This window comes from Tachyglossus aculeatus, chromosome 5 (genome assembly GCF_015852505.1).
Source record: "Tachyglossus aculeatus isolate mTacAcu1 chromosome 5, mTacAcu1.pri, whole genome shotgun sequence".
NCBI lineage: Eukaryota > Metazoa > Chordata > Mammalia > Monotremata > Tachyglossidae > Tachyglossus > Tachyglossus aculeatus.
In genome coordinates, this window is record NC_052070.1 from 12,188,954 (window position 1) to 12,202,196 (window position 13,243).

Consider the following 13,243-nt stretch of genomic DNA (forward strand, 5'->3'; position numbering starts at 1 on the left):
AAGTTTGGCGACATATAGAGATGGTCCCCACCCAGCAACGGGCTCACAGTCTAGGAGGGGGAGACAGACAACGAAACAAAACGTATGGACAGGTGTCAAGTCATCAGAATAAATAGAATTAAAGCTAAATGCACATCCTTAAATAGATAGGATAGTAGATATGTGCAAGTAAAATAAATAGAGCAATAAATCTGTACAAATGTATATGCAGGTGCTGTGGGGAGAAGAAGGAGGTAGGGTGGGGGGATGGGGAGGAGGAAGTTACAATTTGATTTAGTGGGAAAAAAATCTGTAGTATAGAGTGTGAGTACTAAAGTTTTTTTCTACTGGTTTGTTTTTTTTTTCCTCTGTCTCCTTCCTGTCTCTTCCTCTCCCTCTCTCTTCCCACCCTAACTCTTTCTCAGTCTCTCCTTCGTGTGTATTTCTCTCTCCCTCTCTCTCTTTCTCCTTTTCTCCTTCCCCCACCCCTTTCCTCCTCTCTTTGGTTATTTTTTTCTTTCAATCCGCGAGCAGGCGGGAGTTGTTTTGGGTTTATTTTTTTTTTTTGCTTGTTTTTTTAAATGTGGTATTTGTTAAGCACTTACTATGTGCCAGGCACTGTACTGAGTGCTGGGGTAGATACAGGCTAATCAGGTTGGACACAATCCGTGTCCCACATGGGGCTCACAGTCTTAATCCCCATTTTCCAGATGAGGACACTGAGGCCCGGAGAAATGAAGTGACTCACCCAAGGTCACACAATAGACAAGTGGCAGAGCTGGGAATAGAAGCCAGTCCTTCTGACTCACCAATCAATCAATCGTATTTATTGAGCGCTTACTGTGTGCAGAGCACTGTACTAAGCGCTTGGGAAGTACAAGTTGGCAACATATAGAGACAGTCCCTACCCAACAGTGGGCTCACAATCTAAAAGGGGGAGACAGAGAACAAAACCAAACATACCAACAAAATAAAATAAGTAGAACAGATATGTACAAGTAAAATAAATAAATAAATAGAGTAATAAATATGTACAAACATATATACATATATACAGGTGTATATATATACATATATATATTTATACATATATACAGGTGTATATATATACATATATACAGGTGTGTATATATATACATATATACAGGTGTGTATATATATACATATATACAGGTGTGTATATATATACATATATACAGGTGTATATATATACATATATACAGGTGTATGTATATACATATATACAGGTGTATGTGTGTATATATATATATGTATATGCACACAGCCCACCAGCCTGGGCTCTATCCAGTAGGCCACACTGCTTCCCAAGGGTTATTAGTCCCTGATGCCTCTTCATATCTCCTCTTGCCTGCGGCCTAATGAGGTCGTTAGCCACGATGTAACACAGGCATTTCCTTTGTCAGACAAAGCCATAGAAAAAGAGAACGATTTTCTGTGGCAGTGGTCTGCATTACCACAGATTTCCCAGTAATGGTGTGCAAATTAATGAGATTTTTATCCCGATTTCAAAATTGTGATTGGAAGAACTATTTCTAAGAGAATCTAACCATTACGATGTTATGAGAAAATCATGCCCATCCGTCGGCTTTTCAAATTCACATAGCCATTATGAGTAAGTGATTCGGTCATAAGAAATGTATTTATTGACCCATAAAGTGCACTGAAATATAATTTACACACTTACACTTATATTTCTGTATTTATGCATATCATGTGAAATGTATTTTATTTCATTCGTTCATTCATTCAGTCGTATTTATTGAGCGCTTACTGTTTGCAGAGCACTGTAGTAAGCGCTTGGGAAGTGCATGTTGACAGCATACAGAGACAGTCCCTACCCAACAACGGGTTCACAGTCTAGAAGGGGGAGACAGACAACAAAACAAAACGTGGTCAGGTTTCAAGTCATCAGAATAAATAGAAGTAAAGGTAGATGAACATCATTGACAAAATAAAATAGAATAGTAAATAACCGTGAGTGTGTGTGTATGTGTGTGTTTGAAATAAAATGTATTCGTATATGATTTCCTGAGGATCATGGTGGGATCTTAGAGGGGATTTATTTGGCTTCACCAGACTTAGAATATCATCTCACGTTACAAGTCCCCTAGGTGTAAATTACAGAGGGCTTTTGCCTTTACTGCTCAGAACATCATTATTATTATTATTATCATCATTATCATTATTGTTTTCCAAATTCTTACCCAAAGTACTAATTGGCATCAGATTTTCATTTCATAACGCTTTCTTCTTTGGAGCAGAACAGTGGCCCAAAACGATTCTGCAGAAGGAAAGAGGAGGAGGAGCTGAATAGTTAAATCAAGAAGCAGTTAATCTATGGGGTCAGAAGGTTGAAAGGATCTGTTCATTTGGAAGCATAACTTAAAAAAAAAAAAACCCTCTGGCATGGAGTAATATTAACGTCCACATGAAAGTAACGTGCTTCTGCTGAGTAACTATTTCAGTAAACTTTTGTTGCTCCCGCAATTGGAAGCTATTAGGTTTGCAGCAATGTAAATCAAGTTTCCAGACAAAGTAAGGTTCTTCAGGTAGTCCAGTGGTTCCTAGTCAGTTTGCTCACTTTTCCTCCATTGGGTGCTGGAACGAAGTAATAGTACTTGTTAGGCGTTGACTGTGTGCTAAGCACTGTGTCAAGTCCTGGGGTTGATGCAAGATAATCAGACCGGACCACTCTCTGTCCTACAAAGGGCTCACAGTCTTAACTTGGAGGGAGGAGGATTAAATCCCCATTTTACAGTGAGGTAACTGCTTACAAGCAGCGTGGCTCAGTGGAAAGAGCCCGGGCTTTGGAGTCAGAGGTCATGGGTTCAAATCCCGCCTCTGCCACTTGTCAGCCGTGTGACTTTGAGCAAGTCACTTAACTCCTCTAGACTGAGCCCCCTCCTTCCTCTCCCCACCCCGCCGCCTTACCTCCTTCCCCTCCCCACAACACCTGTATATATGTATATATGTTTGTACGTATTTATCACTATTTTATTTGTACATATTTATTTTTATTTTATTTTGTTAATATGTTTTGTTTTGTTGTCTGTCTCCCCCTTCTAGACTGTGAGCCCGCCGTTGGGTAGGGACCGGCTCTATATGTTGCCAACTTGTACTTCCCAAGTGCTTAGTACAGTGCTCTGCACACAGTAAGCGCTCAATAAATACAATTGAATGCATGAATGAACATCACTTCTCTGGGCCTCAGTTCCTTCATCTGTAAAATGGGGGTTCAATATCTGTTCCCCCTCCTACTTAGACTGTGAGCCCCGCATGGGACCTGATTATCTTGTATCTACCCCAGCGCTTAGTACAGTGCTTGACTCCTAATAATGGCATTTATTAATAATGGCATTTATTAAGCGCTTACTATGTGCGAGGCACTGTTCTAAGCGCTGAGGGTATACAAGGTGATCAGGTTGTCCCACGTGGGGCTCACAATCTTCATCCCCATTTTACAGATGAGGTAACTGAGGCCCAGAGAAGTTAAGTGACTTGCCCAAAGTCACACAGCTGACAAGTGGCAGAGCCAGGATTTGAACCCATGACCTCTGGCTCCAAAGTCCGTGCTCTTTCCACTGAGCCATGCTGCTTCTCAGTAAGTCCTTGAGAAAATACCACAGTTGTTGTTATCACCATCATTATCACAAAATGTCACTCTCTAAAACAGAGTGGCAACAATGGATCTCCCCCATCAGTATATCTCCTAAACCTTTTCGCGGAAGTTTCTTTTGTTTCTGGCTGTTGCCGTCAGCAATCAGAGAAACAGCATGGCGTAGTGGATAGAGCCCGGTCCTGGGAGTCAGAAGGTCATGGGTTTTAATCCTGGCTCCGCCACTTTCATTCATTCATTCAGTTGTATTTATTGAGCGCTTACTGTGTGCAGAGCACTGTACTAAGCGCTTGGGAAGTACAAGTTGGCAACATATAGAGAAGGTCCCTACCCAACAACGGGCTCACAGTCTAGAAGGGGGAGACAGACAACAAAACAAAACATATTAACAAAATAAAATAAAGAATAGTACATATGTACTAGTAAAATAAATAGAGTAATAAATCTGTACAAACATATATACAGGTGCTGTGGGGAGGGGAAGGAGGTAGGGTGAGGGGGATGGGGAGAGGAGGAAGGAGCACACACTTGTCTGCTGTGTGACTGTGGGCAAGTCACTTCACTTCTCTGTGCCCCAGCGACCTCATCTGTAAATTGGGGGTGAAGACTGTGAGCCCCACATGGCACAGGGACTGTCTCCAAACTGATTTGCTTGCATCTACCTCAGCACTTAATAGAGTGCCTGGCACATAGCGCTTAACAGATACCATAATTATTATTGTTGTTATTATCTTCAGATTGTAAAAAGGTCACTTGGGAAAAATGAACGTTGTCTGAAAGTTTTTTTTTAAACAGGAAAGAATTCCTTATGCCCAAATAAACCAGATCCTTCCAAACAATGGAAGTAAGTGAATTAAGTTGAGAACCGTGGGGAACTTCATTAGCTCTCTCAGAGCAAGAGAGGAAGCTTCCAAAACAGACTACTTCAATTCACAAATAGTACTTGAATGAATTCCAGGAAGAAGTTTAGAAGTTTAGCTTTTGGAAGAATGAAGTGTATGATAATAAACACAATTATCCCCCTTTTAGACTGTGAGCCCACTGTTGGGTAGGGACTGTCTCTATATGTTGCCAATTTGTACTTCCCAAGCGCTTAATACAGTGCTCTGCACATAGTAAGCGCTCAATAAATACGATTGATGATGATGATGATGATGCATTATTATTAGCTTTAACGATAACCTTCTTTAGACTCTTTGGATTAACGCCTCTCCCATGAAGAGACACTTCTTTGAGCTCTTTTCTATTAACTGGAGTAAGTACTACTTTGTTGTGTAAGATTTTAGAGAGAACAAGGATAATAATAATAATAATGGCATTTATTAAGCGCTTACTATGTGCAAAGCACTGTTCTAAGCGCTGCGAACTATTCTCTTGCACTTTACCTACTCCGTTGTATTGTACTCTCTCAAGTTCTTAGAACAGGAGAAGAGGCATGGTGTAGTGGATAGAGCAGGGCACCTTGGGGAAGTCTTCACTCCTCTGTGCCTCAGTTACCTCATCTGTCAAATGGGGATTGAGACTGTGAGCCCCATGTGGGATAGGGACTGTGTCCAACCCAATTTGCTTGTATCCACCCCAGCGCTTAGTACAGGGCCTGGTACATAGAAAGCGCTTAACAATTCCTCAATTATTATTATTATTATTATTATTACAGTGCTCCGCACACAGTAAGTGCTCAATAAATACCAGATTGATTAAGGCAACCGAGATATTTTTTAACAGTCTAGTAATTGAGTGAAAAATTCATTTAAAATTTAAAATCCTTTCAGACCACTTCCTGATGAACCTAAGCATCTTAAATGCCAGTTAAAAGGAGAAAGTACAGTACAAATGGGACAAGAACTTCCGGGAGAAATTGGTGAGTCAATTTTTGATTAAGAATCTGTTACATTCAGAATTGTGGCAGTACTAGTAGGGTGAGAAATATGTTTGTAAATCTAGGTTTGGGGGGCGTGGGGGGATCACTTTCAAAGAAAATAGATGCCCTTAAGGCTGAAAGCAGCCAACAACAACAACAAAAAAACCCAGCTTGAACTCAGAATACTAAGACAGATGGAGTTAAAACTGTTTTGTAACCCGAAATGTAAGTTGGAGCCAATTTTCCCTTAGGAACAATGTTGTGAAATGAGGATTGGTCCCTGAACTAATATCAAGTTACGGATGCTTACCGAAATTACCCAGAATTGCCTACCTGATCAATTTTAGAGGGGTGATAAAGCTCCATGAATGTGCTCCTGTTGAGGCGTAGAGTTTCCACAATTGGGAGAGCCAACTTTGTACTAAATTGGGAGCCACTGGATGAAGTGACTCCATGCAGGAGTCAAGAAACACCATCCCTCCTCAAATCTGACAATTTTTCTCTCCCCCTTCAAAGCCTTTTTGAAGGCCCATCTCCTCTGACTAAGCCGTCCTTTTCTCCCACTCCCTTCTGTATCACCCTGACTTGCTCCCTTCATTTATCACCCCTCCTAGCCCCACACCACTTACATACATATCTTACGTCTTACATACGTATCTTACATACATATTGTATGTGCGTCATGGGTTCAAATCCCGGCTTCACCGCTTGTCAGCTGTGTACTTTGGGCAAGTCACTTAACTTCTCTGTGCCTCAGTTACCTCATCTGTAAAATGGGGATTAAGGCTGTGAGCCCCACGTGGGATAACTTAATCACCTTGTATCCTCCCCAGCGCTTAGAACAGTGCTTTGCACATAGTAAGTGCTTAACAAATGCCATTATTATTATTATATCTGTGGATTATTTATTTATATTAATATCTTCCTCCCCCTCTAGACTGTGAGCTTGATATGGGAAGGGAATGTGCCTGTTTGTTGTGGTATTGTACTCTCCCGAGCGCTTAGTACAGTGCTCTGCACACAGGAAGCGCTCAATAAATGTGATCGAATTGAGTTGAAACCCTCCCTTCCACCCTTACCACCCTGTTGAAACTTATTCCCCCATTCGTCATGCCACGAAACTTCTTAAGTTGTATTTGAGTTTTAATGCTAATCTGAGCTTCTATTTACTGGTGGAACATTGTGGCCCTGAAATCTCAGTATATATATTTATATATATATATATATTAACTAACATATATATATATAAATATGCACTAATATATATATTAGTATGCAATATATATATATATATGCAATAATATATATATATGCAATAATATATATATATATATATATATATATATATATATATATATATATATATATGCACTCTACACACAGTAAGCGCTCAATAAATACGATTGAATATGTTCTTGGCTTCTGAAATGTCCTGCATCAGAGTAAGGGTGTGGACTTTTCAGAGCTTTTGAAAAAGCCCACTCAGATCTGCTACAACATTGTTAGGGGATGTTCTTCCGACGATCAAGACGGAATAGTTTTACTCATGTATGTATATATGTATGTGGGGAGTATTGGTCAGGGATGGGCACTTACAATGCAGTGCAAGACAATGCAAGCTTTCCTTGTCACGGGGGCTTGCAAGAATAGAACTCATATATTAAAGATGAAACTGGGTGTATGCCTCTTGTAAACTCCTTGTGGGCAAGGGAACGTGTCTACCGTCTCTGTTATATTGTACTCTCCCAAGCGCTCAGTATCATGTCCTACACACAGTAAGCGCTCAATAAATGCCGTTGATTAATTGGGGGCCAATTAGCAGGATTTATTCTTTGGGTTTCCTTTCACTGTTTTCAAAAGTGAAGGATTTTTAGTTTTACTCCTCTGGCCCTTTTTTTTTTTTTTTACAGCATTTATAAATGACCCAATTAGCTAGGTGGGCACTCGGTAGAATTGCTCTACTGGGGGCCAATTATCAGGATTTATTCTTTGAGTTTCCTTTCACTGTTTTCAAAAGTGAAGGATTTTTAGTTTTACTCCTCTGGTCCTCTTTTTTTTTTTTACAGCATTTATAAATGACCCAATTAGATGGGCATTCGGTAGAATTGCTCTCTGTTGGCATCAAGTGGCACTGATAGCAACATGGCATATTGGATAGATGCACCAGCCTGGCAGTAAGAAGGTCATGGGTTCTAATCCCAGCTCTGCCACAGGTCTGCTGTGTGACCTTGGGCAAATCAGGGCAAGTCACTACTTCTCTGGGCCTCAGTAAAATGGGAATTGAGACTGTAAGCCCCACGTGGAACAGGGACTGTGTCCAACCCCATTTGCTTGTATCCACCCCAATGTTTAGTATAATCCTTGGCGCATAGTATTTGCTTAACAAAAAACACAGTTATTATTATTATAGCAGTTTTTGAGGCAGTCTCACTTCATTTAGAGTCATGGACTCCCAGCATAATCCTTGACTTTTCAGGTGAGGGCAGCCTATTAGAACAATCAATGAAAAAAATATCCAAAGATGTCAGTTACCCAGCAAAACTGTAGACCTTACAGAGCAGATAGAATGATGCAAACCCTGAAAAAAATTAAATTTTTGGTTGCACTCAAAATGACGGCACCTTCAAGGTACCAGTAAATCAAAATTTACTCAAGACAGTGGAGTTTTTACATTTCATAAGTGTGCAAAATTGGTTTGACACCCAGCGATGGCATCATTCAGTTGAATTTGTATCTCGATTCAAGTCGTTTTTGGCAGTGGAAAGTGATAGGACAAATTTTGTGGATTTAATCCGGTTTTAAGACAGCAAGTTGGGAAATGTAGGAGGAGTTGAAATTTAGGTGGACAGGTGAAACACTAAAATCCATGCCCTAACCATAATCGTGTCCAGGACTGAATTTCAAAGTAAATATTTCCTAGTTTATTTATAGTATTTCCTGATAATGAAAATCACTCTTCAAAATAGTGGTATCATATCCACTTAACTACATTTTTTTTTCCTTTTCTTTTAAAGATGTAATCATTACAGACCAGTACGGAAATCAGATTCAGACATTAGGTTCAAGTTGTTTAACTTCTTTGGGTATTTCTGGGAATGGATTAAATAAATCTAATTTGAAAGTGACCTGGCAGGTACGTCTCCTTTCAAAAACAATTTATTACAACATGTACAGTGGTTGTTAAAATGCTCTATTTTTACTTTTTTAATAAGGCTACTCTAAGCGGGAAGAACTGAATTATGTACAAGAATAAGTCACGGTTGTTTTAATCAGTGAAACACCCCCTGCAAACTATTTTAAACCATATTGTGTAGGCTTGGAAAATTGGCTCCTTCAGGGTTTCAGTTTTCTTCTGACTCAGCCCAACTCAGGGGATGTTATTTTGTTATTGACAGTGGGATTTTGCAGTCGAAAGTTTTTGCAAACTGAACAGTGAAGTAAGTGAGTGATAAGAAAATTTTGGACTTTTTTAGAGGATGATCCGGTAGCCTTGCTCGTCCCTTTCCCTAGGCTCTTGTGTGCATAATGTCTAAATTATGATTTGATTATTCCTAGAATTTTGCAGACACAGGTTTGGATTTGAATTCCTAATCTTAAGGACGTAGAATGAGCCACCTTTTAAAATCGTGTTCTCTGAGAATTCAATGGTTGCAATAATTTATGTAGTTTTGTACCTTTATGAGGTTTTATTTTGAAATCTTTGATCAATTTTCCAATATTTTCTGAGACTGTTTCTTTTCTTAATAGGAAAGTACACAGAGCATAAATGTAAAAGGCATAAAATTTAATCCAGGACCTCCCGGAAGCAAGGAATTGTGTTTTGCGTGGCGTGAATTTTCTGATTTTCTTCGGGTGCAGTTAATTTCTGGACCTCCAGTTAAACTTATTCTGGTGGATTGGCCAGAATTAGAGGTGAGTTTTTCTGATTTGATGGATTTGCTGACTGTGTAGTTTTGAGATTCTGAATGATCAGTGTGCGTTGTTCTTCGATTTGGCCATTTTGAAATCCCTGGAAAGTGTCTAACCTCAGCTCTTTCATGTTCTCCATGTAGCAATGTGGGATCTAGAGAAAGGGAAATCTGACATTAAGAAACAGGATGTCTGAGTTGATGCCCGCTCTCCTTCCTTCCCTCTGCAGCCCTAGGGAATACTGCTGAGGAGGACTTAAAGGCCATCTGGAATGTGTCTGTTGTAGTGTCTTACTCTCCCTAGCGCTTACTACAGTGCTCTCTACACACAGTAAGTGCTCAATAAGTACAATTTAACTGACTGACTGATCTAGAAAACTGGGAGGAGCAGCCACAGTAGCAGTGGGCTGTTCTTTCCCTCTCAACGTCATCAAGTTAACTGACGCTTTTCCTACGTAAAGCAAATCAACGAATTCACTGTCAGTGACAAATAGTGAAATCCTTAACATTTTGGCACTGAGCTGGATGGATCTGCTGAACTAATCATCATCATCATCATCATCATCAATCGTATTTATTGAGCGCTTACTATGTGCAGAGCACTGTACTAAGTGCTTGGGAAGTACAAATTGGCAACATATAGAGTCCCTACCCAACAGTGGGCTCACAGTCTAAAAGGGGGAACTAATAAATTCATTACAAATTATTTGCATCACCTTGGATGTAAACCAGATCTATGGAGTAAGAATGAAATATTTTAGGAGAGGCAGGAGATTGGGTTCTAGTCCTAGCCCTGCCACGGGCCTGCTTTGTGGCCGCAAACAAATCCTTTAGCCCATCGATCCCTCAGGTTCACGGAAAACGGATGAGCCCCCATTTGAGTGAAAGCTGTCATCCAGATGCACTTCTTGTGGAATATTTCTCTTCATGAATAGAGATTCCTGCCCCTCTCTTCCCCGTCTAAGATGTTGTAAGGATAAAATGAGAGAAATGATGATAGAGCAACCTGGAAAAGCAAATGTCCCATGCATGCATGGAATTAATATATTAAAAAAACAATCCATCAAAAATGGAATCCTCCTCCCCATTCCTTGTAATTCCCCTTTCCCTTTCACCAACAGTGTAATAATAATAATAATAATAGTATTGATGATGGTATTTGTTAGGCGCTTACTGTGTGTCAAGCGCTGTTCTAAGTGCTGGGGTGGATGCAAGCAAAGCGGGTTGGACACAGTCCCTGTCTCACATGGGGTTCACAGTCTCAATCCCCATTTTATAGATGAGGTAACTGAGGCACAGAGAAGTGAAGTGATTTGCCCAAGGTCACACAGCAGATAAGGGTCAGAGCCAGAATTTGAACCCAGATCCTAACTCCCAAGCCCGGGCTCTATCTGCTAGACCACACTGCTTCTCAGTATCCTTCTTCTCAGGCAGTCAGTGCGCTTCCCGTGTACAGAGCACTGGACTAAGCACTTGGGAGAGTACAATATAGTAGACACATTCCCTGCCTACAATGAGTTTACAGTCTAAAACTTAACAGTCCACAGCGTTGTCCACCAAGTTGCCCCAACTCAATCATTTTTTGAGTTGTGCCTCATCATCATCATCAATCGTATTTATTGAGCGCTTACTATGTGCAGAGCACTGTACTAAGCGCTTGGGAAGTACAAATTGGCAACATATAGAGACAGTCCCTACCCAACATTGGGCTCACAGTCTAAAAGGGGGGAGACAGAGAACAAAACCAAACATACTAACAAAATAAAATAAATAGAATAGATATATACAAGTAAAATAAATAAATAAATAGAGTAATAAATATGTACAAACATATATACATATATACAGGTGCTGTGGGGAAGGGAAGGAGGTAAGATGGGGGGATGGAGAGGGGGACGAGGGGGAGAGGAAGGAAGGGGCTCATGGATTCTGAAACTTAAAAACTTAATTCCAGAAAGTCGTAATCTATTGCGAGCCACCTGAGGTTCATTTTCCTTCGATTGTCAGCAGCGTTGGCTGTAACCACTCATTCCACCTCACTCTACTTGGTGCCATTTAGTGGCTGGGGACACTGTCGTCTTGGAAGAATGTGGGGATGAATTCGAAGCTGTCATCGATTTTATGAGTAGTGGTTCATAATTACTTTCGTAAAAATGAGTGTCTCCTTAACCTTTAAGAAGGAAGACTGTCCCACAAATGTGCTGCTTCCAGAGTGCGAGGCACGTGACTTGTTGCTTGAGAGTTCACCCTGTTTTGCGTTCCCCGTTTCAGCCGATTCCAGTGATCAACGGAAAGGAATTGCCAAACCCTCTTGTAGTTCAGGTCTGCGATTATTGGGAAAATCCATCTGACGAACCACATATTAAAATAAGTCTTCAGAAAGCTCCCACCGTAAAGGTACGTTGAGCTTTTCGCATATAGGTACGTTGTCTTTGTCTTTTCCAGATATTTGCTCTTTCTGCTCCTAAAACTCAGCTCAATCAATCTATCAGTGGTATTTACTGGGCATTTATTGAGTGTTTACTTTGGGCCAAACACCCTACTAAGCACTTGGCAGAGTAGAATAGAATAAGTGGAAAGAGCCCGGGCTTGGGAGTCAGAGGTCATGGGTTCAGATCCCGGCTCTGCCAACTGTCAGCTGTGCGACTTCGGGCAAGTCACTTAACTACTCTGTGCCTCAGTTACCTCATCTGTAAAATGGAGATTAAGCCTGTGAGCCCCCTGTGGGACAACCTGATCACCTTGTGTAACCTCCCCAGCGCTTAGAACAGTGCTTGGCACATAGTAAGCGCTTAATAAATGCCATCATTATTATTACTATTACTCAATCAGATTAGAGGAACAGAGAATCATGTACAAATGTTTTATTTTGGCAGCTGCTGAGTAAAAAAAAGAAGCCACTAAGCAGGGATTAGTGGAAATCCCGGGCTTGGGAGTTAGTTGACATGGATTCTAATCCCACCTCCACCATTTGTCTGTTGAGTGACCATGGGCGAGCCACTTAATTTCTCTGGGCAACATTTACCTCACCTGCAAAATGGGGATTAAGACTGTGAGCCCCACGTATCTACCCCGGTGCTTGGCACATAGTAAGCACTTAACAAATACCATTATTATTATTGTTACTGTTGTTATTATTGTAAAAGTAAGCCCTTTAGGAGTGATCTTAAATCTTTCCGAAACTAAGAACGTTGTTTTCTTTCAGCTCAGTCCTTCAAACCAGCAGCATAAAACGGATGAAAAAGGAAGGGCCAATTTGGGAGTTTTTAGTGTTTGTGCCCCTAGGTGAGTCACACAACTATTTTGTGAGAACTAATGAAAATTACGTCTCATTATCTAATCTTTGCATTGGCGGCTATAAGGAAATATAATGATTTGTGGGAGTAATTGACTAGTACTTTACAGAGAACTGTAACCCTTGGGGGATGACTCGATCAGATTTTCATGTGCCTTATTACTTTATAGCTCTTTGAATGGGAAAAATAATCACATTTATGTATGGAACTGGGTTATATTGCACAAAAAATGTAATGATCACCAGTTCTTTGGCTTTGAGGCACCCGGAACAGTCGCTCCAACCACACGATTTGAAAATTGCATCTTAGGGAACGATAACTTTTAACATTAAATCTCTTTGCTTTCTTTTTGTAGGGGAGAGCATAGTATACAGGTCAAGGGCACCTACAACAAGAGTACACTTGAAGGACCGATAATTAAATTGAGGGTTCTTCCAGATCCTGAGAAACCTGTGCGTGTGAATGTTAAATATGACAGAGATGCTTCTTTCCCAGCTGGAAATATCTTCGCTGGTAGGTACTTCTTGGTGCTATTTTGTCCTTTTGAAATATTTTTTGAATT

At 40.5% G+C, this 13,243-nt stretch overlaps 1 protein-coding gene across 1 annotated transcript in view; it reads left to right on the forward strand.

Annotated features, from left to right (window-relative positions):
* SMCHD1 (structural maintenance of chromosomes flexible hinge domain containing 1) overlaps positions 1 to 13,243 on the forward strand; it is a gene marked incomplete at its 5' end in the record, with an annotated part of 180,781 nt that overhangs the window by 104,213 nt on the left and 63,325 nt on the right. Inside the window, 6 exons of the mRNA XM_038747255.1 lie at positions 5,389 to 5,477; positions 8,492 to 8,610; positions 9,225 to 9,389; positions 11,657 to 11,782; positions 12,591 to 12,670; positions 13,037 to 13,194. Of these exons, the coding sequence (XP_038603183.1) occupies positions 5,389 to 5,477; positions 8,492 to 8,610; positions 9,225 to 9,389; positions 11,657 to 11,782; positions 12,591 to 12,670; positions 13,037 to 13,194 (737 nt within the window). The remainder of the gene's footprint in view (positions 1 to 5,388; positions 5,478 to 8,491; positions 8,611 to 9,224; positions 9,390 to 11,656; positions 11,783 to 12,590; positions 12,671 to 13,036; positions 13,195 to 13,243) is intronic.